This window comes from Ochotona curzoniae, unplaced genomic scaffold, assembly GCF_017591425.1.
Source record: "Ochotona curzoniae isolate NIBS_2020 unplaced genomic scaffold, NIBS_Ocur_1.0 contig_64, whole genome shotgun sequence".
Taxonomy (NCBI): Eukaryota; Metazoa; Chordata; class Mammalia; order Lagomorpha; family Ochotonidae; genus Ochotona; species Ochotona curzoniae.
This window is the reverse complement of record NW_024466502.1, coordinates 51,501,495-51,527,616: the sequence shown is the minus strand read 5'-3', so window position 1 is coordinate 51,527,616 and position 26,122 is coordinate 51,501,495. Positions and strand designations below refer to the sequence as shown.

The 26,122-nt window shown below is 41.0% G+C and overlaps 1 protein-coding gene across 10 annotated transcripts in view; it reads right to left on the bottom strand.

Annotated features, from left to right (window-relative positions):
• DCLK1 (doublecortin like kinase 1) overlaps nucleotides 1-26,122 on the bottom strand; it is a 321,237-nt gene that overhangs the window by 144,082 nt on the left and 151,033 nt on the right. For all 10 annotated transcript variants that reach the window (XM_040991509.1, XM_040991511.1, XM_040991512.1 and 7 more), the window contains exon 3: nucleotides 20,793-20,892. In XM_040991509.1, coding sequence (XP_040847443.1) covers nucleotides 20,793-20,892 — 100 coding nt within the window. The remainder of the gene's footprint in view (nucleotides 1-20,792; nucleotides 20,893-26,122) is intronic.

Here is a 26,122-nt window from a genome sequence, read left to right as displayed (position 1 = left end):
TGACCTCCAACCATGGCCTCAAAGCTCAACTCAGAGCATCTGTTTGCTTTAGAATTGAGATGAGGAGGTTGAGGCCCTCAAGTCTAGAGGCCGTGAAGACCAAGACTTGAGAAACAAGAGCTGTGATCCCTTTCCCTTTGTCCTTGAAAATAAAGCGATGCACACAACAGTCACTGTTACAAATCAAGAACTTTAAAGCAAATAGGTTGATCAGCCAGTAAACCAACCAGTGAACAGAAGTTAGAAAAAAAAAAAAGAATTTGGGAGATTCTGCCAATGTTTTGCACTTAGGAGGTAAGAGAAACAGGAACATGTAATGACAACTGAAAGAGACTATGGGAAAGGGTCTTGGGACTCCTGCGAGGGAGGGCAAGTGACACAGCCCAGGTCACTCTCTAGTTCATACTAGAACTTAAACACCAAAGTGGGCTCGGGAGCAAAGCCCCTGGGTCTATCAGCTTCACGGTCTTACTACCTTTCCCTGAGTCACTTAATGGGTGGCTGAGTCACTGGGAAGATGGCCAGGACCTGGTGGGCTGCCCTGGACCTGGGCAACACTGGAAAGAAGGAAGTTATCGATTCTGTGATTCTGTGGGTGTCCAGAGGCTTATGAGGGATCATAGGGGGTGGAGTGGCTGTAAGACAAATGACTGAGCTGGTGGCACTAAACATAAAGGACAAACGCTGGCTCAGCCCCCTGACTCACAGCTGAGTCATTGTCTGGGAGCAGGAAGCACAGCCTTGGATTGTATTTTGGAAAGGGCAGTGAGGTAAACTTTCAGAAGGTCTCTATGTTCTCTTCTATCAGCAGAAGCAAAAGAACAATCACCAACAGCAACAACGAAATGAAGGCCAAATTTTACATTAATTAAAAGCCATGTAATATACATTGTAGCCAAGCTTTTAATCACTGAGAGAGCTGCACTGGTCATGAGCAGAGATGACCTCAAGGCAGAGAAGATGCAAGGCCTGGCACTCAGAACAGCATCCATATTCCAGCTCTGCCTCACACAGGCTGAGATCTTAGGGAGGGCGCATGGCCTCACTGAAATTCAATATCCTCTTTCCCACTTGTCCGGAGGAAATCGGACATCCTATAGATAATGCACACACTTAGCATAGCCTATTCAATATTTGCTACCCAATAGCGGATAACAACAGCTACTTCATTTTTCACAGGAGCGATAGTAATGATCTGGCCACACTATGCGTGTCTGTGTGCTGCAGTTACTAGACTACTGAACTTCACAGTGCTAGATATTAGCTTCTTACCCTTCCCCAAGGGATGCGACTTTCATGGAGAGTGCCCTGGAAGGATAGAGGCAATCCTAGAAGTCTATCAACTCTTCAAACAGATTATAATAAATCAGGGAATCTTGACACAACTCATGACACAACAAGAGAAAATAAGAAGCAGGACAGAGCCTGACACAATAGCGTAGCAGCTAGAGTCCTCGCCTTGAACTCACCAAGTTCCCATATGGGCAACAGTTCAAATCTCAGCAGTCCTGCTTCCCATCCAGCTCCCTGCCTGTGGCCTTGGAAAGCAGTCAAGGATGGCCCAAAGCCTTGGGACTCTGCACCCACGTGGGAGACCTGGAAGTAGCTCCTGGCTCCTGGCTACTGGCTTCGGATTGGCTAAGCTTCAGCCATTCCAGCAGCTTGAGGGGTGAACCACAGGAAGGAAGATCTTCCTCTCTGTCTCTCCTCCTCTCTGTATATCTGCCTTTCCAATAAAAAAAAAAGCAGGACAAATGTATATGATAAAGTAGACCTTGTTCATGCAAAAGGGGAGGAATTGTGGACTGCGTCTGTGGGGAGGGGTAATAAGGAGGTGGCTTATGCAGCTGGATTTAAAAGTACCAAATCACTCACCCCTCACTTATTTGACGCAACTGAACTGCTTTTAATCCCCATCTCTCCCTTCCTTTTAACGTCCCTGGATGTGTGCTATGGTGTACTATTCCTTCTAGTTTAAGAACTCTGTACCATGTAAACTACCGTCTGATTGAAGTCTGGAACAAAGAAGGAGCAAAAGAAGATGTATACTTTTAATTTAATTTCAAAGATGATTGTCCAAGAGTATTCAGTAGTCACTGAATAGGCTCCGTCGGAAATTATCATTTACCTGGCTCAATCTATAGCACAGAGGGTTATGACACTATTTGTAACAGTGGCATCTCATATGAGCTCCACTTTGAACCAGCTCTCTGCTAAAGTGCCTTGGAAGCCAGCAGAAGATGGCCCAAGCACTCAGGTCCTTATCCCCACGTGGAAGACACAGATACAATTCCTACCAAGGAAACCACAGTAGGACTTGAAATTCAATAAGTTTTTAGCAGGTTCATTTTAAAATTAAAAATAACCTTGTATGCCCCATGATTGATGATATGAATATCCACCTGGGACTTGTAAAAAAAAATCTCCCCATCCCTGGAAGAGTTCTTAGCCCGAATCCAGGGATGAGTTTGGATAATACACAAACTCTTGTATTTGAAGGTAACTACTCTAGTAGTAGTTATGAGTATGGGATGTGTGTGTGTACACACATTTGTGCATAAAGCAGGTTTACTTTTCTGGGACAGGACTCAGATCTCTCACAAGATTCTTACGAAGGGGCACAGGTTCATCTGTGAGTAACTGATTGCTCTTCTCGGATAGGGTCTGAAAATTTCTCCTTAAATTCTCATAAAAATGTTCTCCCCAAAGACTTAAAATCAGCGATTCAAATCAGAATTCAATAAACCACAGCCTGCAAACAAACTCTGGCCCATTACCTGCTCTAGTAAAGTCCCATTTGAACATAGCTACAATTCTGAATCGACTCATTATGTATGGCTTATTTCATACTCTCACTGCACAGCTGAGTAGTTCCAAGAGACCAAAAGGTCTGTTAGCCTAGCCTGTGAAGTATCTTGCTAGTAATAACAAAAAGGTGCAGACACCAAAGTTAGATACTATATTTCAGAACCATCAGACATGAATATTTGCTGGCTAATAAGTCAGCATCAACTCTTAAAGGTGAGCAAATAATTTCAGCATTAGTTTGGCTTCATTTAGTTTGTAGCTCCAGAGATGATTTGTTCTGCTAGAGAATGTCCCTGATCCTGTCCTTTTAAATGGGCTAAGGAGTGGCCAAGAGGAAGACTGGTGGGATTTCCTCTAAGCCTTGCCACAGGCATCCTGAGCCATGCTTCCTTTGTAAATGCTTAGAGAAGAGGTAGTCAGGCAAGAAAATTATCATCACTCTAAATAATTCAAATGCAGAATCCGGTTGCTGGCTACAGATCAAATATGAGAAATTATATAATTAGCAACAACACATTTAAAAGACTATATGCTAATGCGCTCACCATGAGAAGACAATGCTGCAGAATGACGCCATCTATTAACTAACCTACAGGATCAGTCAAAGGCAAGAGAAACACCTTAAGGGTATTTAAAAAGCAATGGAATTAATCAGCTTGATAGCAGACTTCTGTTGAGTTGCAAAAGCAGGTTTAGAAAATGTCTTACTTCACTGCAATGTTTTGAGTTGCTTATTCCTATTTGGAATGCATGCTTTGATTAACACATGCTATGTTAACAGCATTACCTTTAAGTCACAAGCCTTCTTTTTCGTTTTGTTTTGTTGTTACATTTATATATATATATACATACACATTTATATATATTCATATATGTGTGTATACATATATATTTAGCTTTGGATAGCTCTCATACTCTTATCTAATTACCCACACCTTAGTTTACATACATGGACTTCAAGTACACATATGTGTCATCCTCATCTTTTATGCAGAAAACAAAGCAAGCAGACATTGCAGCTAAGACGACTGCATAGGCACCTCAAGATACCTGGTACTGGGATTGCTGTTATGGCACAACTGGCTAAGCTGCCACCTGTGATGATGGCATCCCACATCAGAGTGCCAGTTAGTCCTAGCTGCTTTGCTTCTGAACTAGCTCCCTGCTAAAGCACCTGGGAAAGCAGTACAATATCGTGCAAATTCTGGGTCCCTGCTATCCAGTGGCAGACTTGAATCGAGTTTCTAGCTCCTGGCTTTAGACTGGTCCAGCCCTGCTTTCTGGGGCCATGTTGAATGTAAATCAGCAGGTAGAAGATCTTTTTCTCTCTTTGTCTCTTACTCTCTGTCACTCTGCCTTTCAAATAAATCAAACTTCAAAAATCTTTAAAAAAAGAAGTTACCTGGCACAGGTCTGTGTCTTTCCTGCTTGGAACTTCAAGAACTGTACATTTTACCAAATACCGTGTGTAGGAAGTCACATGTCAGTAACTAGGATTGAGAGCTGCATCTAATCACAGTCTTATAGTCAGAGCCAAAGGAATACTTCAGATTGGATTACAATGTCAGACAACCACTGAGTAAGTCTTCCTAGACTTTCAAGTGCATCCCATGCTGGAGTTTCAGAGGTTTCTCCTTTGGATGCAAGCAGCCCTTGGGCCCTTTTTGTACCTGAATTTGCAAGTATCACTGCTGACCATGGAGAGTCTCATTCTGTGAGTTGCTTGGGATGAAATTTTCCATCAGGAGTTAGCATGGCTCACATATACTAGCATATTGTTCAGATAAACAAAATAGTTCAAAATAAAGACCCGTTCAGAGCACCCAAATAATAAGAGCAATTAGTTATGTCTGTCCTCCATATACTGGCATTATGATGTGATTTTCACCCATGGCACCTCGATAAATTCTCAGGACAATGTTTTGTGATCAGTATTCCTTTTGTCTCCATTTTGCCAGACAGGGAAAGTGACCTCAGGGTCACAAAGGTCAGGAGGCAGGAGTTGGTCCCATGATCTGCATCTGTTACAGCTAGTGATGACCTGTGGGCATGACCTAGACTGAGGTCCAATTCCTGACCAGGGCAATGAAAGATGCAGCCTTATGTAATGGGATGAGCTCCAAACTGGCAGCCTGCAGTTTCTGGATTCAGAGGCTTCAGCCCGAGCTCAGTCACTAACCTGTGGGCTGACTTGGACCAATCACTTTAATCCTCTGGGCTCTTGCTCCGTCATCTGTGAAATGAAAGAACTGAACAAGAGATTCCCTGGGGTTCTCATAACCTCAACAGCTAGGAATTCCATTCTGGCAGAAATAACCCAGTTCCCCATCTACTGAAGCAAATACTCACAGTGTGAAATATAAAGCATATCCTAGAAATACATAAAAGAAATTATGAATTACACACATTTTTAGATGACTCATGACACAGGTCTCTCTAAAAAGAGGTAACTGAGAGTTTACAGTTGATATCATTTTTCTATGACCTTTATCCAGAAATAAAATTTTTGCTACAGGTGTGTCAAAATACAGGAGCCAATCTGCCCAGCTTTAGAGAGGAGCTTGTCACTTCACCTTTCTCTGTTTGCAAAGATCCAAAGTCTGGTGTTCATTATTTTTGTTATTCTGCTTGATATATTCTTCCGGTAAGTCTCTGAGTCATCATTGTAACAGAATGAGCATGGATGTTTCCCCCAGTGTGTGCTCTTCCTCCTGAGTTCCTGGGAGGGCACTTCTAAACCCTTGGTATTTCCCAAATGCAAGGTGGATCTACTTTGGTCATGAGCCCTTTGAGTCACACCTAGGTTTATGCTCATGAGTTGATGCAAAACAAAGACAGGTTGCATGAAGAAGGTCAACCCTGGGATTAGAGGGTTGGGACTTGGCTTCATATGATATCAACCTCAGAGAGGAAGGTGATAAAATGGAGTGAATTTTATTACCCACGCCTGCCTAACCAGCCCTCAGCAGAAAATCTAGATGCCCAAAGTTCATGGCCTTCCTGCTTGGGAACACAGCAGTGTCTCAGGAAGAATAATGAGAATAGGCCATAGATATTCCACATTCAGGAATCTCTGAGACTGAGGCATTGGTATTTCTTCCACTGGCTGGCCTTGATTTGTATCCTCTAAAAATAAAAAAACAGAATTCAGGACTGGTGTAGTGTCTTAACAGACTAATCCTATACCTGCAGTGACAGCATCCTATATTTGGGTGCTGGTTTGTGTCCTGGTTGCTTCACTCCCTGTTCAACTCTCTGCTTGTGGCCTGGGAAAGCAGCAGAGGGTGGCCCAAAGCCTGAGACACCTGCATCCATGTGGGAGACCCAGAAGCTCCTGGCTCCTGGATTCAGATTCTCTCGTGGCCATTTGGGAAGTAAACCAAAGGATAAAAGATATTTCTTTCTGTATCTGCTTCTCTCTCTCTCTCTCTCTCTCTCTCTCTCTCTTTCCTCTCTCTGTGCAAAATCTGCCTTTTGAATAAAAATATTAATAATGAATATACCACTTTCTTGAATTCCATAAATACTTTCTTGAATTCCAGTTATTCTAGAACATTACTGAACCTCACAAAGCTGTGGGAACCTCCACATTTATAGCCAGCTGGTCTGAAGTGTGGGCAGAAGCCCTGGATCTGTGGCTGGTTCTGAAGTGACAGCAGCCTGGTTGAAAGTGATGCCTTTAGCCTCAGACATCTGTGTGGGCTCCAGAGAGGTAGTGTTGGAAAAGCACCTGCAGCCCAACTGCCACTATGGAACCCCTAATTGGGTGGGTGCCAAACACACTCCTACCACAGGCCCTTTGCGCTAACCATTCAATCTCCCTGGAGCATCTTACTCTGGGACCTTCATGCTTGGCTTCCTCATTCCAGCAGGTCCTTGCTCCAAGGTCACCTGCTTGAAGAAATCTCCCTAGATCCTCTCTCACAATCCTCCCCAACACATTCCCCTCATTTCTCCCCTCTTTCACTCTTCTTCAAAGCATTTATCCTCTGACCCACTATGTAATTCACTTACAATTGTAACTAATAAATATTTTCCTCTCAGAAGGTATACGTTCCATGAAAGGATTCACTATAATATGTTTAGTACTCAGAAAAATGTCCAGGTTCTCAGAGAGATTCACCCAGTACTAGTTTAATTAATGGCAATCTTTACCTATGTCTTAGTATATTTACACAACTACTTTAAAAGTTTTTGAAAATGAAATTAAATAAGATCATTGTTGCAAATACTTTGAAATTCATACATACAAAGGATCTTAGATTCCTAGTATGAAAAAAAGTACAGATTTCAAACTCTGCACCAAAACAAGTTTCTTTCGATTTGATTTTTTTCATGAACTTTCTAAAGCACCTTCATTTCTGTATATTATAACATCAGGTTCCTGTGATAAAGCAGATTTGAACTCATGTTAGTTGTCTTTAAAACCTCCTACATGGTATATTAAGCAATTCTGATTTTCATTTTTGGAAAGCATATTGCATATGGTAACATTTTATATTTCACATGGGGAAGAAGCAGCAGTACTCATTTTCCTCCAAGCTTTTTTTTTAATGTACACTAATCTTCTGACTTCTAATGGTATTCTCAGAATAATTCTGTTGAAAAGCAGTCAAGTGTGAAACAAATAGACCAAAAACGGTATTCAAACATGAATTTGTCTAAGTTGACATTAAATGGGGAGGGCAAACCTAGGAGAGCAGATTTTTTTCTCATTGCTATAAGATTTTAAACTTTTATTACCTCAGTCCTCACCAGCTGGATGGGGTCATGCCACACAGCTGTCAGATTTGCACATCAGTGGAACATCAACAAGCAAAGTCAGACACCGGTCCTTTTGTGTTCTCATGCACCTTAAGAACCACATGACATGTAGACATTGATTTTTTTCTCTTTGAGAAGGTCACCCAAATCCAACAACGGCTGCTTTGGCTCACTTTCTTCTGCTGTGCCCACGCGAGTGAGATCCCACAGTCCAGGGACTGACGTTTGCTGATAGCCTGACTTGCTCATTGGCTCTGTTTTCAGACTGTTTGACTAGGATTCACAAGAAGATAAACTCTTCATACCCACTGATAGTCTCTAAAAATAGTGGGACTCACACTTTCACAGTGCTTCTGCCTATAGAAATGTTACCCACACACTAAATGACCCACACATTTTATTTTTACTTTTTTTTATAATTAAAATCCTATCCATTTGTTTGTTTTATTTTCCAGAGCTGTGGAGAGAGATGATGTGGCTTTGGGCAGCCAAGAGTCAAGAACATCAATGTCTTATTATATTTCACTCTGAAAGTAATAAAAATTTGCAAAACAACCTCTATCTATACTTGGACCAACTCCTTACTTAGTTTTAAGACTAAATTTCAAAATCACCTTCATATCAAAGGTTGTCAATAATGATTTTTTTCATGTCATATGCTTTTATAAGGAGATATTTAACTTTCCAGAAATTTCTATACTTAAACCCTAACACTTTTTGACATGTAGTAAACATTTAACACATAATTGGTGTGGGAAATTGAACTTGAAAACTGTAAACAGTAAAAAATCCAAGTATGTATGCTCTGTGGACCTTTATTAAGAGGAAAAGCCTGAAGCACCTGCACTTGGAGGTATGTGTGACTCAGTGCAAGGGAACAAAGAATGTTGCCTGCCTCTGTAGGATTCGTGGAAAAAGAGAAACAGGAAGTCCACTAGGCTGAGATGACTCCAGGGTTTTGGGCTTCTTTGTAAGCAAAATTGAAACCCAACTTATTGCAAGAGGTAAAATGAAACTTAAGTATAACTACTCAGAAATGGTCATCCAGGGATCTCCCATTGGAACGACCCAAATAATGTTACAGCCACATTTTAATCAGTCAAACACTCTTTTTCTTGATTCTACATTTCCAGCATGAAGAACTTACCCATATATCCCACTGCTGAAACTCAAACCCTTTCAATTTTGTGTTGTTCAATTCACAAATTCATGTCTTCTCAGACTTTGTAAAACTTCAGTGAACCCAAGTTTATAATTTGATAGTTCATTAATGAGCTGCAGATGGAGACTGACCCAAGCAAGACTGGACATCAGACCTAAGGACACCCTGTCACAGCTGCCCCAAGAAAACATATGTAGCTGACTTATTGTAGCTTTTCCTGTCTTCTTTATATTGGAGAGCTTTCAAGCAGCCATACTGTTGGTCTTTGGCTCAATCCCTGGAAGCGTAATTTTGCTAGGAAGAGCAAGGACATGGAAATCACATCTTACTTCAATTCTCTTCTCTGCCATTATATCTCAAATGCAGAATCTGAATGTGTAGGGGTTTTAAATGACCAGAATTAATGAATAAAATGAATAAGATGCTATCTGGCCTGACACAAGTAAAGCACTGGATGGAGGTTCAAATATGAAATTAAGCAAGTAGGTCCTGGCTAGACATCACATTTAAAAGTCCCAAAGAGTTCAGCTGGCCAAGAGCTAATCCTGAGCCTGCATTGTCTGGCAGCTGCTATAAGACATCATAATCACTCTTGGATTGCCTGTGAACAAAATTGATGCCTCTATCAAGAAAATTTATACTCTCTATGCTCTTCAGAGTCCCTGAAGGCTATTGTGTTTACTTCTGGGTGACATTTTAAGTAGGATATTGATAACATGGACTATCCAACAGAATAAAGTGAAATAAATATTGCCTAGGAAAGTTGGAAAATCAGATTTGGGGGAAATTCTGGACTGCAATTCTTATGATCTGAAGGCTTAACAGGTAAAGTTAATTCCTTTTGCAATTGTTGATTCAACTAACATCTCTTTAAGAGTACCCTAACATGTGCTGCATATATAGAGATTAATGATACACAGGACCAGCATTGAGGTCCTTACATTTTAATAAGGTGAAATGCAATGAATCTGGCATCCTTGTGGTTCATCCTAATTCTGATAGCTACTGGCAATGGGACCATAAAGCTTGGTTTTACTTGCCTATTTGATTGGGCCAAGGGGTGCTCAGAGTTGACACTATTTCTGGGTATATCTGTTGAAGGTGCTCCTGGATGAGCTCAGCACTTGAACTGATAGACTCTGGAAAGTCAGTGGCCTCCCTCAATATTGTGTGGGCATCATCCAAACAACTGAGGACCTAACTAATACTAAAGCCAGAGGAAATCGCCCTTTTCCCCCCTGTCTCTCTGCTTGAGTTGAGAAATATCACTTTATCATCGCATCAGTGTCCTAGTTCTCAGACATTTGGACTTGGATTGAATTATATACCACTGACTCTCCTGCATGTCCACAGCAGATTGGGGACTTTGCAGTCTCCATTGTTATATGAGCCTATCACAATAAATCTCTCTGTATCTCTAACCACATGAATATATCTCTCCTATTGGTTCTGTTTCTTGGGGAATCCTGAGTAACACAGTGACTGTCGACAGTTTCTTCTCTCAGCTCGTTTTCTTTATTTTGTGAGGCAACATTGAAGAGTTTTTCTGAGAAGTAAATGTGACAAATATTCATAAACTAGATGTTCTTTTTACAAATAGGAAAACCCATATCTCAAGGCAGAATTGCCAAAACACTGTTATAGAGAAGACAGTGAAGAGTTGGGGAGAGTCACCAGCAATTCACTGAAACCAGATCAGTGGGTCCACTAAAAGACAGCCATTGAATTGAACCTTGAAGGACAACAGGGGATTTAGTAGACGGGAAATGGTGAAGGGAAAGATGGGAGATTAAGAGCAAAGGCAAGGAAACTGAAAATAACTGGGTTTGTGGGGGGAAAAAAACAAGTAATGCTGCGGCTGGAGTGCTGAGGGACAAATATGATATCAGCTGCAATCATGCAACACAGTCAGACTGTTATAGCCTAGGATGACACACCAATGGGCTTATGGATCTTGGAGAACTATTGAAGGAACACAGGAGAACTCATTTGTGTGCAAACACAGAGCACAACAAAGACTGGACCCAGGAAATCAAGTTAGGATGCCTTTACATAAGAGGATAAGCAGGATACTTGGAGGGATTGGCATAAGATAATAGCAGTTGCACTGGAAAGCAAGAAGATAAAATGATGGCTCTGGACAATCAAGGTGAAACAAAAATCTAAGATCACTCTATGATACTGCAACCTTTGTGTTAAGGAGAATTTTGATGTCATGAATAAAAACAGGAAACCCAAAAGGAGCAGAGGTGACCAAGAAAATCGTGAAACAGTTATAGCATATCTCGAATTTCAGGTGGCTATAGGATGATCAAATGGAAGTTAATAGTAGAAACTAGGAGTGCATGGGAGAAGTCAGGGTTACAGACATAGATTTCAGAGGAGAAGGACGTGGCATCAAGCATAGAAAAAAACTGGGTTTGAACTCTGCCTTCAACACTAGCTGTGTGGCCTTGAACAAATTATTTATCATCTCTAAGCTTTAATTTCCTTAATTGCAAAATTGGGAAAATTATACATACTTCAAAGGCTCTGCCTATTATGTACCATCTGGTTGCCATTTGTCACCATTGCTGTCTACCATAACCATCATTGCTGAAACCATTAAAGTCGATGAACTTGGCTGGGAATAAAGTAATCAGGCAGAAAAAAAGAGAAGAGTTGAGGAATGAATCTTAGGGAATATTTATTAAGGGACAGATAGCAGAAGCAAATCTCAGAGGAGCTCAGGAGAGTACAGAAAGGTGACAGAGGCAGGACAATAAAGCAAGAGGAAGGTCCAGTGAGGAGAATTCCAAGCAGGGAATCATTAAAAATGTCCACTGCTGCAATAAATAAAAGAGGATAAAAGCAAAAAAAAAAAAAAAAAAACAAAGAGATAACACTGGATATAGTGAATTAAAGGGTAGAGTGGTAAGGATGGGAACCAGTGAACCAATGTGGCAGGATTCAAATGGGATGTGTAAAAGTCAAAGTAATTCGTGTATGTTACCAAGTGGATGGCGAGAAGGGTAAGTTTCTAGAAATGTCAAAGCATATATAGACTGGAATGGATTTGATTCTCATTACTAACATCAAGAATAAAAAGTCTGATGACCCTGGAGAGACACAATCTATGGAAATGATGGTTTCAAGAGAGGCACTGCACCCCTCCACCTCCATAGGGGCGTTGTTGGGAGTGTTTATTTAGTGTTCTTTGTGAAGAACAGACCGGTATTTACAAATTTGGCCTTCACCTACAATCTCTGGCAGCACTGTAAATGAGACTTGGATGCATGGAAACAAAGTTAATTAAAATTTTCCTATGAGAATGATTTGAGGCCAACAGGGAAAACTTCAGGAAACAAGCACTGAGGTAAGTATAGGTCAAGCTGGAGGAAATGGAACTGACCACGTCAATCAGGAGCGGAAGTCTCCCAGTAGGCATCCTTGAAAACCCCTTGAAAGCCTGCAATTAAAAAGGTAGCTTTAAATAAAGCCTGCTGACCCTCCGAGTCAAGTAAGAACCTTGTACTTGGCCTATCTGATAACCCTGCCTCACACTTCCCATTCTCACTGCAATCTCCAAAGGATCAAAGATGGAAAAGTGGAGAAAGCTTTATGCTGGCTGTCCTTCAGAGAAGGGCACTTACTTTTTTGGGCCCTGGGTAAGTGTAGGAAAAGAACTTCAGCTTTACATGACTTTCATAGGGGACTAAATCTTTCCACTCTTCACTTTTGACTTGAAAGAATCATTGGTACCTAGAAGAATTGATACATTTTTTACTTTCCTTAGAAGTCAGAGAAATTCTAGATTTACTGAGGCCTCATCTAATGACTAAAGAGCTTCTACTACTATGTAATCTAAAAGGACCATGGAAACTAATTTTTTCAAATATAATAAAAATAATAATTCTTGTGTGTTCAATGTGCCAATTGCCCTAAGTTATAACTCATATGTTGTGAGTCTGAGTGAGAATAAGGAAATGAGGCTTCAGTCAATCAAGTTTTTAAAGTAGTGATTGTGAAAGGCTCCACATATTCATGACATAATAGAGATGACTTAGTGGGAGATAGAGACTAGAAGAAGCCTGGGCCCTGGCTATTCAGTGAGGAAAAAGCGACACTACAGCAATGGGAAAGGAACACTGACATGACAAAACCAAGATCACAAAATGGCCTTAGAAGGGGAGAGAAACCCTTCTTGGCTTGAAGGACAATGAGGGCCCGGCACAGTGGCCTAGCGTCTAAAGTCCTCACCTTGAACATGCCAGGATCTCATATGGGTGCCAGTTCTAAATCTGGTAGCCTCGCTTCTCATCCAGCTCCCTATTTGTGGCCTCATGGGAGACCCGGAAGAGCTCCTGGCTCCTGGCTTTGGAACGGCTCAGCACCAGTCGTTGTGGTCACTTGGGGAGTGAATCATCAGATGGAAGATCTTCCTCCCTGTATCTCCTCCTCTCTATATATCTGACTTTGCAATAATAAATAAATAAATCTTAAAAAAAAAAAGAAAGAAAGACAATGGGAGGGGGAGGACTTGAGAACATGAGTGAAGTTACCAGGTCATTGTAAGGATCTGAAAGGAAAGGAGAATAAAATAGTTTGCAAGTGAATAATGTTGATCCTTCCAGTAGGTTAGGGAAAAAACTCATTTTCTAAGAATAAGGCAAGCAGGAGGCATTTCCCTAAAGGGTAGAATTAGGATCACTCTATTCAGGAGAGAGACAGAGAGAGAGAGAGAGAGTGTGAGAGAGAGAGAGAGAGAGAGAGAGAGAGAGGGAGAGACAAGTGGCAGTGGTAGACAGTGGAATTAGCTTTATTCCAAGATGTGGCCTGGGGGTTCCAGCTGGGTGCTCCAAAGGGCTGGAGAAACACCTGTGGGGATGCTATGTGGGAAGAGTCTTGGAGAAAGGAACCTGATAACCCCAAGATTCTTAGTGCCCAGGACTTTCACTCTGTGCTGCTTTTGCTGGAGTTTTTCCATGTCCATAATTCACATGTCACTATTGCTCAATACACTAAGAAGCAGTTCACAAAGGCCAGAAACAAAACATTCTCTCTCTCTCTCTCTCTCTCTCTCTCTCTCACACACACACACACACACACACACACACACACACATGCTTTAATCTCCTATGCAGAAAATGATCTGTTTGCAGCAAAGGAACTAGCTTGTGACTGAGTTGAATTGTGTCTCCAAAGTACAACACTCTATATGTCTCCACAACTTGGCAGTTGATGAAATCTGAAATATCATTATGTTCTGGGAATCTTGATATTTATGCACGAGCTAAACAGTTGCTGTGGTTGAGAAAGTCTCCAGAACCCTTGGGAGTTTTGTTTCTTTTGCTAGGAAGCAAAGAGGAACTTCCTGAGAAAAGCAAGTTAGTCAATGTGCTCACTATTCCAAAATCAAAACAAACAAAAACCCAACCCTTCTCTATCAAACACCAGACTGAATTCTACAAAACCATGCAATCATGTATAATTACATTCAATTTTCTATTCTTCTATAAGAAGACAATGAGATGACATAGAAAAGTCACATTTATACAGTAAGGCAGCTATAAAGTTTCTTTCAAATAAGAACTACACATTCCTAGAACTAAAACTCCCAGAAACATTGAAACATCTCAGTACCAACAAGTACCATGCAGCTTAAAGAAATCTGCCCACGGATTCTATCTCAAGTGGCCTCATAACCCAACTAAGACTTATTCTACCAAGATTCACCAATCTATTGTGGGCCATTCATCTTTTTAGCACAATGTTATTCTGAAGAGATAAAATTTATGACAGCAGGAGGCCAATACTGAATGTTCTGGGGCCAAGTTTAGCACCTTAGATCCCTTGATTTGTAGATACAAGCAAATGAAAAGTGATTATGAAGGGTCATGTTTTATGTAATTGTTACTACTTACACTTATTTGTCCCTAGAACATCACTGGGCATACAGCAAGCTAAGCTTGCTGACTGAACAAATGAGTGAATGACTAAGATGATACATGAATCTTGCTAGCAACAGCAGCAGCAGCACAAAACCCATTCTCTTTACCCAAACTCTCTGCACTTTCTGGTGTTCCCAATGACCTGTGTGTTTTCCAACAGCTCCAGCCCCAGGACAGAGCCATGGGACCATCTGTGGTGCCTTTGACCCCAATCAATATGAATGCAGAGACAGGCAGATATTTCTCAAGAAGGGACAGACCTCCAAGTGCTCTCAGTTCTAGAAATCTGACCAATCTTTCTAAGTCTGCTTTGGTTTAACTTTCCAGAGAGTCCCTACAGAGAAGACTGGGTAGCTTCCAAGGCCCCCAGATATCCCCTCACCTCTGCCGTAGGAATAAAAGTCAAGAGTGAAAAGGAAGTACTGGTTATCATTGGCTGGTTCTAACATGTACCCAAAGCAAATCTTGGTGACATCTGCCTCCAATTAAGTCCTGTAAATGAGTCTATGCAGCTGAGTGCAGCTGCAATCCACTAGGAGGTATATTTCAGCTGAGGTGTCATTCACCAACATCATTCACAACATAATAAGGAACACAGTTTGGTAAGTGCTTTGACATTTATTGTCTCATTTGAGGTCCATTACAAACCCGGAGGGGAAAAAAAGGTTTTTTTACAGAACAGGAAGCAGGCCTGGAGAAACAGAGACCACACAGCAAGCAGGCAAAGCCTCTGCTTTCTAGCCCTGTGTAGTCATCACCTGGAACTGGGGGAAGTCATCAGGACTGGTGTCTGATACAGCTTCTGTCTTATTTCATTCAGAACATGGGTCCCTGGAAAGTGGTCAAGGTGGAGTATTTCTTGAAATGTTAGCCAAGTGGTCCTGGGTACCCGAAGCATGGAGGGCCACAAGAGAAGCTTAGGAAATGTCTGTTCTAGAATGCCACATGCAGGAATAACACTAGATTCCAGCACGGTCTAGTGCAGACAGAAGCTGGACTGGAATTATCCGGAGATGGGGCACTGTACAGCTGTGCATACGCACATGTATGTGTGTTTACACACACATTTTTAGGTACACACACACATCATGTCCCCCAAATTTTAGGGCAGTTTTGAAAGTTTTAGTAACTTAAGAAATACAAATTTTTCAATAAAAACATTTTTAAGCTCAATTCCTTACATTTCTTCCAGGTGCTGTGAATGTTGAATATCACATTTTTAAATTCTTTTGTTTCAGTCACATTTGTGATCATCAATCAGAAGCAGAAATATTTTCTAATATGCACGACACCTTCAATATACACAGCAAATGACCCACTCCTCACTGCATCTCACACTGAGTCAGCTAAAAGTAATTTTCGCACATGCTGCTGTGAAAATCACCTTGCTAGGAACGAATTAACACAATCTTTCATTTTATTTTTGAACTTTACATCACTACTTCTTGGTTATACCAATTCACTTTTACCTTTCCGGACATCATCCACCTGCTAGAATCCTTACAGATCTTTGTTTAGTTTTTGACCACAGCATCTTTCCTCTTAGAAGATTTCATTCTCATACTTTTGATATTCTCAAACATGCCTTTCTAGTTATTGCGAAAGCATTCAGAGTCCAAAACAATCAACAAACTGGGTCTCTGTCTAGGGGGATCTAAGGGGTCAATTTAAATACAGACCTCCTGCAGCACACTGGACATCAATCCATAAATGAGTACCTTTTAGACATGGTACTTCAAGAAATATAAACACAACCACTCATATATCATTCAGACACACTGTCACCTTAGTCAAAGAGATGACAAGAAAAGGGGTCTGTCAAACACATTGCTAAAATTTTCAGACTGTCTGAGGGCATTCCTCTGACCCACTCTTTCGGATGAGGAGGTAGCCTGGTAATGACTCTGTTGCTTGTGAATTCTAATAATTACATTGTAATCACTGCACAAATCTAAAGACAGATCAAAATCAACAAAGGAAAATTGGTTTACTTATGACCCAAATCGAAGTAACATCTGGAGAGGCTCTAACAATATCTTCCATGGGCGCAACTTTGTTCCCCGGGAAAGATATGTTCAACTCCTAATCTCTAGTAGCTGTGATGATGACCTTCTCTGGAAAATGGATGCTTGCAAATGTTTTTAAGTTAGCATGAGGACATAGCACGTTAGGATAGCTCCTATTCTAGTCACTGATATTCTTGGAAGAATGGGGGCAGAACAGCTCACAGCAGAAGACTAAGGCTGAGATTGGAGTGAGGTTAACATCAGCCAAGGAAGGGCCAAAATTCCCAGCAACCACCAGAAACTTGGAAGAAGGAAGGGATCTTCACGAGAGCCTTGAGAAAGAACATATCTCTACTTACACCTTGATTTCAAACTCTTGGTCTCCAGCACTGTGAGACAATAAATGTTTGTCATTTTAAGTTGCCTTTTTAGGAGGCTTTGTCACAGCAAATGTAGCAAAAGAATACAGCATGTAGGCGAAACTATGAGGGGGGTCTTCAAAAAGTTTATGGGAAATGTGGATTATGAAAATGCCATGCATGAATTTCAAAATTTGAACTAAAAATAAAAGTATCATTCAATTCCAGCTTTCTGGGAATATTTTGAAATAACTCACAAGTAAGCTGAAAGTAAAAGCTATGGCCAGGGCCTGGTGCAATGGCCTAGAGGCTAAATCCTCACCTTGCATGTGCTGGGATTCCATGTGCCAGCTATACCACTTCCCATCCTGTTCCCTGCTTGTGGCCTAGGAAAGCAGTAGAGGATGGGCCAAAAACTTGGGACCCTGCACTCTTGTGGGAGGCCTGGAAGAAGCTGCTAGCTTCTTGCTTCAGATTGGCTCATCTCTGGCCTTTGTGACCACTCGGGGTGAACCAGTGGACGAAGATCTTTCTGTCTCCTTCACTCTGTAAATTTGCCTTTCCAATAAAAATAGATAAATCTTTAAAAAAAAAAAAAAGCTAATGCCAGCAGGATTAACAGCACCTGGGAGGCTAGTCAATAAATAAGAATGAGGAGAGGATGAGAGAGAGAGCCTTGTGGGCAGGTGCTGGGCATGGTGGAGGGGACCAAGGAAGGCACAGAGGTGAAGAGATGAAGATAGTGGCCGGTTTGTGAGGAATTAGCCCTGAAGGTGGGGCAGTGGACCAAAGGTGATCTCCAGAATCTGACTCATCACCAAGGATGTGAGCTGGACATTTGTCTCCCAAAAACTCATGCTGTTTTTTGAAGGGCAAGAAATCACAAATTCGTCACTTTGTCATGAGTATATAAACAACACCATGCTGAGCTTCCTGTCTCCAATTTGGCATTTCCTTGAGGATGTTTCTTCATTCTAAATTAGACGGCAAGCCATGAAGGGGAAGGATCTGCCGGCCTCTCTGTCTATATATATAGCACTCTCTATCTACCACTTGCTAGGTGCTGAGACACCACTGATGAATGATGGTGTCTCTAAAGCGGTCACACTCTGAACCAGCCTAAAGACAGCTTTTCTGCATGTGAAAACTTAGGGGAGGAGAAAGAGGCTCTCTTGCCATTCATTTAACACTGACTTGGCTCCCAGGCAGCCCCATAAAATATACATCTGTGATGGTGGAAGTTCTCACTGAAGGACCTGAGCAGACATCCCCAGCAGCTTTTGAAGCAGCAGTTTGGGAGATGTATTATTGCTAATCCCAAACACACTGGGAGCCCAGTTAATTTTGAAAGATAAAATGAAAATGCTGCCTTGAAGCAAAAGGCCAGTTCTCGGTGCCATTAAACCCAGCGCAGTTCTGTGCAGGGTTAGCGTATTCATTCTGAAGATGTCTGCACTCCCTGCTGCCATTCCTTTATGGAAGCTACTATGGAACAGGGCAAATGAAGTATCAACATGCAAATACCATTTAGCAAGTACAGATAAGCGGAGCTAAATCATGCTCACAACACTTATAAAAAGATTCTAATTTGCATGCTGTACAAGCAACAGGAAAATTGCAGTTGTCAACATGTGAATTTAGTCTCAGGGTAAGTTCATTCTAGGAAGTAAAATCTTAGTTTAGATTTTTTTTTTTCTAAAATGCAAACCACTGCTTCCCCTCCCCCAAATCCACCCATATTCCTGTTTCCTCTAGGATGGGGGAGGACAGCGTGACTTGGCAAATATTCCTCACACCAAGAAGAGTAGAATCATGAGGTGAAAGGAAGTCAAGTAGTCACCAAAATAGTCTGGAGTGGGCCCTCCCAGGGCCAAGCCACAATGTCCGTGTGTTTGTGTGTGTGTGTGTGTGCGCGCGCATGCACGCACGGGCACATGCACAATTCTGTACACATGTCTATAAGCATATAATTATGTGTGCATTTTTTTTAATGAAAAGGGAGTATAAGAGGAGAAACTGCAAAGGATCCTCTCATGGGTTTTTTTTTGGTTTGTTTTTGTTTGTTTTAACCGTTCTCAGAAAGTCAGCTGTTTTAGCAGCTGAACAGTAGATGTGCAGCACCGTGGACTGATAGCCATTGTTGGGAGGGGAACCCAGTTTGATGGGCTTCCCAGCTCAGTCAGGGGAAGTGGCTCCAGTCTGCCTGGAAACCAGAGACAGGAGGGCTTGGGAATCCACAGCCAAGTCTATAGATTTGAAACTGAGCTGTATCCCAATTCGGTTTTGACAGGCTGTTTTCTATATCAAAGGAACAAATAGAACTTTCATTTCAGAACGCATCTGGTCTCTCAGACCATGCTATCAGAAGCAGCTATTTTCTTTAAATTGAAAGTCAAGGCAGTTTATTTTCTCAAAACCATGCTGTCAGCTCTTCTGCCTGGCTCTTAACATCCACGTGTTTCACACAATGGCAAGGCTGTCTTATCCTCAAAAGAGGATAAGACATGGGGAGACCCTCCCCTGGGACATGATATATCTGATATAGTTACAAAAATCTTTGCCCTAAAAGGCACATCAATCAGTGATAAAGACAAAATGTATTTGGAGAAAACTTAAAGGGAAGAAAAATGCCAAGCTACTCTTCTAGTTAGGATCCATGAACCAAAATAAATCTCTCCAAATGACACAGCTATATATATATTTTTCATCAAGCATTTGAAGTTTTCATGACAAACAAGTAATTTTTCTTATTCTCATCACTCCCAGCACACCCTAATTTTAAAATACGAAATAATTGTGACATGCATAAGTGTATATAAGATGATTAAAAGCATACAAATATAACGCAAATACTGCACGGGAACACACACCTGCAGGGTCAGGGTAAGACCATTTTTGTACATCACTGACCCTATTATTGTAGCTTCTACCAATACCCAGCTACTTTGCTAAAATGCTGTTAATTTTTGCACTGATCTTTGCAAAAATCTCATGATCACATTAAATATTTCAAACTATAGAAGATTTGAATTGTCAACAAACGTAAAATATGTCCTAAATGAGATGTTAACTTATACGATCTAGGAAGGATCTCTTTGCACAACCATCTTATTTTGCTACTTAAGATTCTGGGGTGATTTAGAATAGCAAAAAAAGAAAAACACCTTTTAAAGCCATACCTTTGATATTCATTCCATAACACATTCTTTTCCCCTTTAAACATTGTCCTTTTTTATCAATTATAGATCCTTGTGTCTAGTGTTTTGATGGAAGGAAAGCCTTTTTTTCCCTTACCTCTTACACAGTAATAACATTCAAATTCTGAACTATGTCAATGAGGAGGGTCTTTAACCCAGTATTCCAGCTAAAAATTAAAGGCAGTCCCATGAAAGGTGAACCTCAAAAACATGCTAATAATTGTATGATCACAAATCCTTCAACTATAAATTTAAGAACAACTATATAATTAAAATACGAAGGCTAAAGAATGCTTTCAATAAAATCTGAATTTAGTTATTAAATGATTTTAAATTAACCATTCATAATTTATTCTTCTACATTATTTGGCTTTTCCAATGATCATTTCATCTGTTTCCTATATTTTTAAAAAATCAAAGAAATTCAAGATATGGAAAAGACATGCTGGTTGAGGATCTGAAACTGATTTGGCAGCTTGGGAGTTGACATAATCTTGGCCTGGTGCAGCTCATTTTGGAAAGCTGCCTCAAATTTCCCCTGGTTTTGAACTTTTTTTTTTCCTTACCACTTTCATCTAGCAAGAAATCATCCTGGTAACGGAACTTCTCCGGTCCACATGCAATAAAAATGTCATCGTCACCAAAAAAGTCCTGAAGGCACATCACCTACAAGAGAAAAGCATGGTGCTCAGCGAGGGGTCGGCAGAACAGCAATTACAACAATGCATCCGTGCCAGTAGACATCTGCATAGAGCCCCTTCCCCGTCTCATGTCTCATGCAATCAACAGGGCAACTTCTCCAGAAGAATTTCAAAAGAAGGCTCCCAGCATCTGTTCCTAGTAAGAAACATGTTACATTTCAGTTCTGCAGGAAGACGGGATAAGGAAAGTCGAACCGGTAACTGTCACATTTATTACTTGATACAGCAGTGGGCTATGAGGTAAGGGCCCTTTGTTTGCCTAATAGAGTGGGTACACCCACATGTGCAGAAGGAACTCCCCTTTACTTTAAATGTACTGCTTGCTGAGAGCAACCCAAGTCAGCATATGGTTTGAACAACAAATATGTTTTTAGTAATTGATGCCATCACATGCACATGATAATCACTGGAGAAAAATATGTGCATCATAATAGGAATGTAATAACTGCCTTTAGACCTACTCCACTTAGAAGAAAAGTGGAACTCTGAATAATAATAATAAATGAAGCTATTGTTAAGGTTTAGCTATGAAGATGACAATAATTGTATGCCTACCACCCAAGCAATGCTAAACTGTAAAAAACCCCAGGACACTCAAATTCTTATCCCATAAAAGGAAAATTTTCAAGCAAACTTTGGATATTTATTCAGCTTCTCCTCCAAAAGGAACTTTTGAGAGTGTTAAATGTTGCTCTGGAAGAAAATATGGTTCAAATGAATCATTTTAAATCATACTGTTTTCTGTCTTTGAATAATTTGCATAATATTTAGTTCACACTATATTTTTACCTATTTTCAATTTCCTTTGAGCATTTGGGCAAATTAGAGGGGTGGTCAATAGAAGGCATTAATTCAAAGCAGTAGGAATTAGGCTTTCTAATGGCATTTCTCCTGGGCATTCAGGATCCGAGACAAAGCTTCTGGAGTGTTCATTCTGCTGACCTGAGCTTCCTGTTGGCATCCCCCTTTCTTGCCTGCACATTTATCCATGGATATCCCTGGGGCTCTGCTTTCTGTCAGTACCTGGGGTTATGACCCTGACACATATCACAGGCGCTCTAATGCTTAGAGGAGAAAGATGGGAGGACTCTAAACACAGCGATGTGTGGGCTTCAGATAGTCCTCCCAACTAATTTCTCCTTTCTCAACAATCACTTGGCCTGAGTTTACCAGGGGAGTTTCTATAACAGCTTGACAATCCACAAGCCGTGTGACAGCTGCATCTCTGGTTGTCAATGCTGAGTCTGTCTTGCACCCTGGTAGACACAGGTGACTCGAGAAAGAGTTGGTAATCACTGATAAGATGGACCACTGCGCTTCAAGTGTGCAGACAGAAGCTATAATCTGCTTGGTTTACAAACAGGCCCCTTGAACTCAGAACTGGCCCTCTTTGTCACTCCTCTTTCTGACTCTGACCTTGACTCTGCTCACCCTCCTGACACACCAGTCCCTACCCAAGCTCTCTCAGCACTGGCTTCATTTCCACCAACTCTGCGTGGGCCATTTTCATTGTATCCCTGTTCATCTTGGCTGAATGCCTTTTGTAGGCCAATTTGCACAGAGCACAGGTTTTGTGTAAAAATGGGTAAGATTTGACCTCTTCTGGGGAAAAGTGTAAACAATTAATTCCAAAGATTAATTAATTGCTAAAGTGTGAATAGCTAGTGGTTTTTGTCCAAGAGGGGTGTAGATACAAATAAAATATTGAGTTTACCCACTAGAAACAGGTTTCTTGGTTTCCAAGAACCTTTGCAAAATCTCATTGGGATTCCAAAGAGGGGACAGAGAGACCCAGTATTTTCCAAATTTATTTGTTGCCAGAACTTGTATCTCACCCAGTACCATAGCAAACAATTTCCTGTGGACATGCACTGGCAGCCATGGGTACCAAAAACTCTTAGAACACACAAGACACACAAAGAACACACAAAACTTAGTTTCCTGTATAGTCACATTTCTAGTCAAACTTTTAGGTGCTAAATTATTTTCTCAAATTTTTATGACTGTGCTAAACATTATGAAGACAAATCACTAACAGATGAAAAATACTGTTTTCTTTAAGAAACTATCCTTTATCCTTGCATATTCTCACCATTTATATTCCAAAACATTGGGTTGCTAACCATCTATGTAAGCGTGTTTCATGCTACCGCCAAGTGCACAAATAGCTATCATCGAGACTACAATATGTGGCCAGCCAGCTTTCTTCTGTCACTCTCCTGGTGACCATTTTCTAAGGCTAAGAGTTAAAGCAGCACAGACGAAAACCACCTTAGACAATTTAGGTATCATTCAATTGGCAAGTGGGAAATGAAACATGATGAACTTCTGATGTTCTTTCCAACACCAGGATTCCAACAATATAAAAGGAGAAGAGTGATTGTTAAGGAAAAGTAACTGTCATCACCCAGCAAGGGGAGACAGGGGCAAGTCCTTTCAGTGCTGAACAACCGGGGATTCATTTAACTCTCAAGCTTCAGTGACTGAAATCAAAGAATCTGCTACACTATCAGGAACACGGCTGTTCCCCATGCTTTCCGCTTTGCTTCACTTCACCTCTTTCCTGCTCACAACTTCCCACTGGAAAAGGTGGGGAAGGTCAGTCGATCAAATTCCAATATGAAACCATTCTTTGTTAGAAGAGTTGATAGCTAAGGAGGCTTGAACATAAGGTTATGATAAGGGTGCATCTAGGAGAATTGGTGCACCTCAGTTATACATGCTTTCATTATTCTAGAGGTAGCTATGATGTAATCTTCCTCATAAAAAAAGAACAGTAGGATAAGATTTGTAATCCTTTTTCTAGGCAAACACATTTTGAGAATTGTCCTTGAGGAATTTACTATGTATGCTGATATCAAGAGATCATAAAAGTAGAGAAATAGTAATCCTATGCTTTGTATGATTTAGTTTCCATATATTTATAAAATATGAACCTTTTCAAAATTGAATGTTCTCAAAATTCAGTGTGGTTCCCAGCTTAAAAAAAAAATAGGTAAGTTCTGGAGGTAAGCATTTGGCCCAGCACTTAAGATACAGATTAAGATGGTTATGTCCCATGTTGGAGAGCCTGGGTTAGATATCTGGCTCTAGAAAGCAAAGGCTAGAAGGCATCAGGGATAGCTACCCACGTGGGAGACCTCGACTGGGCTCCTGGCTCCCAGCCTTGGCCCTGGCCTGATGCAAGGTCACTGGGGGCATCTGAGAGGGAATCAGCAGATGGGAGTGTGTATGCTCTCGCTCTCATTCTGTGAAACCAATACACTTTTAAGTGTTGTATTGATGGGTTTAAAAATTCTGTATTTAAAAAAAAAAGGGAAGCATGATGGTTGAACTCTTCTACCAAGATATCTCTACTCCCTAGGTTTCAGATGATGGCAAAGGCCCGTCAATATTAGACACAGGGCAGACGAAGCTCAAGGGTCACAAAACAGAGATGTCTCTCCTGACAAAGAGCACTCTCCTCCAGCTCCTCTATCTCAGCCCCCTCTGCCCACCCATCCCCAGGAAGGGGTGGTATTGTCAGCACTGACCCTTGTCCGTGTTTCGCTGTGGCCACAGACACGGGCATCTCTGGCATTTCCTGTACCCCACTGCCTCACCTCCTAAATCTTGCCACTGTAAAGCTCATCCTCCTACCTGATGACCTTGACTTTCGCTCTCCTGGGTTTTGTCACCCCCATATCCTTTCTCTGAGACCTATCCTCGTGGAGGCCATGAGTCTACTCTCTTTTCAGTAAACTTTCACAGTTTCTCTGCATGACTCAGAAAATCACCCAAGGCTAACAATCAAGTTACAAGAGTCATCTTTTCAAAACAAGTATTTCAGATGCCTTAAAATCTGGCTTCAGTCTATCTTTCAGACTTATCGTTGCTTTACTTGTAAAATCAGTGTCTGATCCACAACAATCATTTGTTGGAGAGATGGAAGGAAAGATGGACCATGTTCTAAGCTGAAACATGTTCCAATTTATTGACTTGACTTATTCTTCTCTATGAAAAACATTCAGTCTTTCCTCTCTATGTGCTTTTTTGGAATATTTTTTTTCCTGTATTATATCCCCTCCTTTCTATCCTTTTCCTAGTTCAAACCCCTCCTATTGTCCAAGGTTCAAATCCGAGCTCTACCATCTCCATCTACTCCAATCCAAAAGGCCTCATTCCTGCTCTGAATCTTGAATCATCATTCCATAAATGTTTATTCATCACCTGGGACTTGCCAGTCTCTGTGGTGAGCCTTGAGGACGTGACTGCCTTCACTCTTCACTTTCTCTTCTGTCCATATGCTACAGATTTAGGATCTAGAGTATTCCTCATGAACTCTTGTGAAGAGCTCCTGTGGAAGACGGCACTTTGCATTTCCTTCCAGCTAGTCTATCAACACCTGGAGTCAGCTGACCTGTACCCCCAAAATCATTTTATTTCTGAAGACCATCAATTCTATTAGAGCAGAGGATGTGTCTTCGGTTGGGTGCCATCTGGGGTGCCAAGGAGACATCCATCCTGACTACTGCCTAGGAGCGCAGCACTGAGCAGAGCTGGGTTCTGAGGTTTCAGAAACCTGTCACTGGGATATCAATCTTGGTGTCCTAGTTGATCAGATCAGTTGTTTAAGGATGAAATGAATTAAGATTGTGAATTGTAAGAATGCAAATTCTCAATACATTTTAGATGCTTTTTATTAGTCCAAGTGTATTCTCACTTCCAAATAAGTATAAATTGAATGTGTACTTACTGAGAATTCATTTAAAAATAAAAGTCTCCTTTTTTGAAAAGCAGAGTATGCGCTCCCGGGCACTACTAACAAGCTTCTTAAGTAGATTCAGGTAAAATGCAGTCAAGGGGTGTCCTTTTTTGTTTTGGATTTAAGAACTCTAGCACCGTAATCTAGATGAAAGCTTACTTTGAATTGGCATCAGAAAATTGGTGTAAAGTTGGAAGGAGTCACTAGCACAAAGGAGGGACACAGTCCTTGCTTTTGATTTCTATTTCTACCAAATGAAGCTATGAAAAGCCATTCTTGAACATGTCCACACATCCTGAGTCCTAGACACAATTGTATGAGCTCCTGGCTTCACTCAGGGCCTCTGGAAATCCATAATCAACTTCAGGTTTTTGTTTTGCAACCAGAAATTAGATGCACTTTGTAGCAAGTTTTTAAGGAGGTAATTCATATACGGTCTAGACCACTGAAT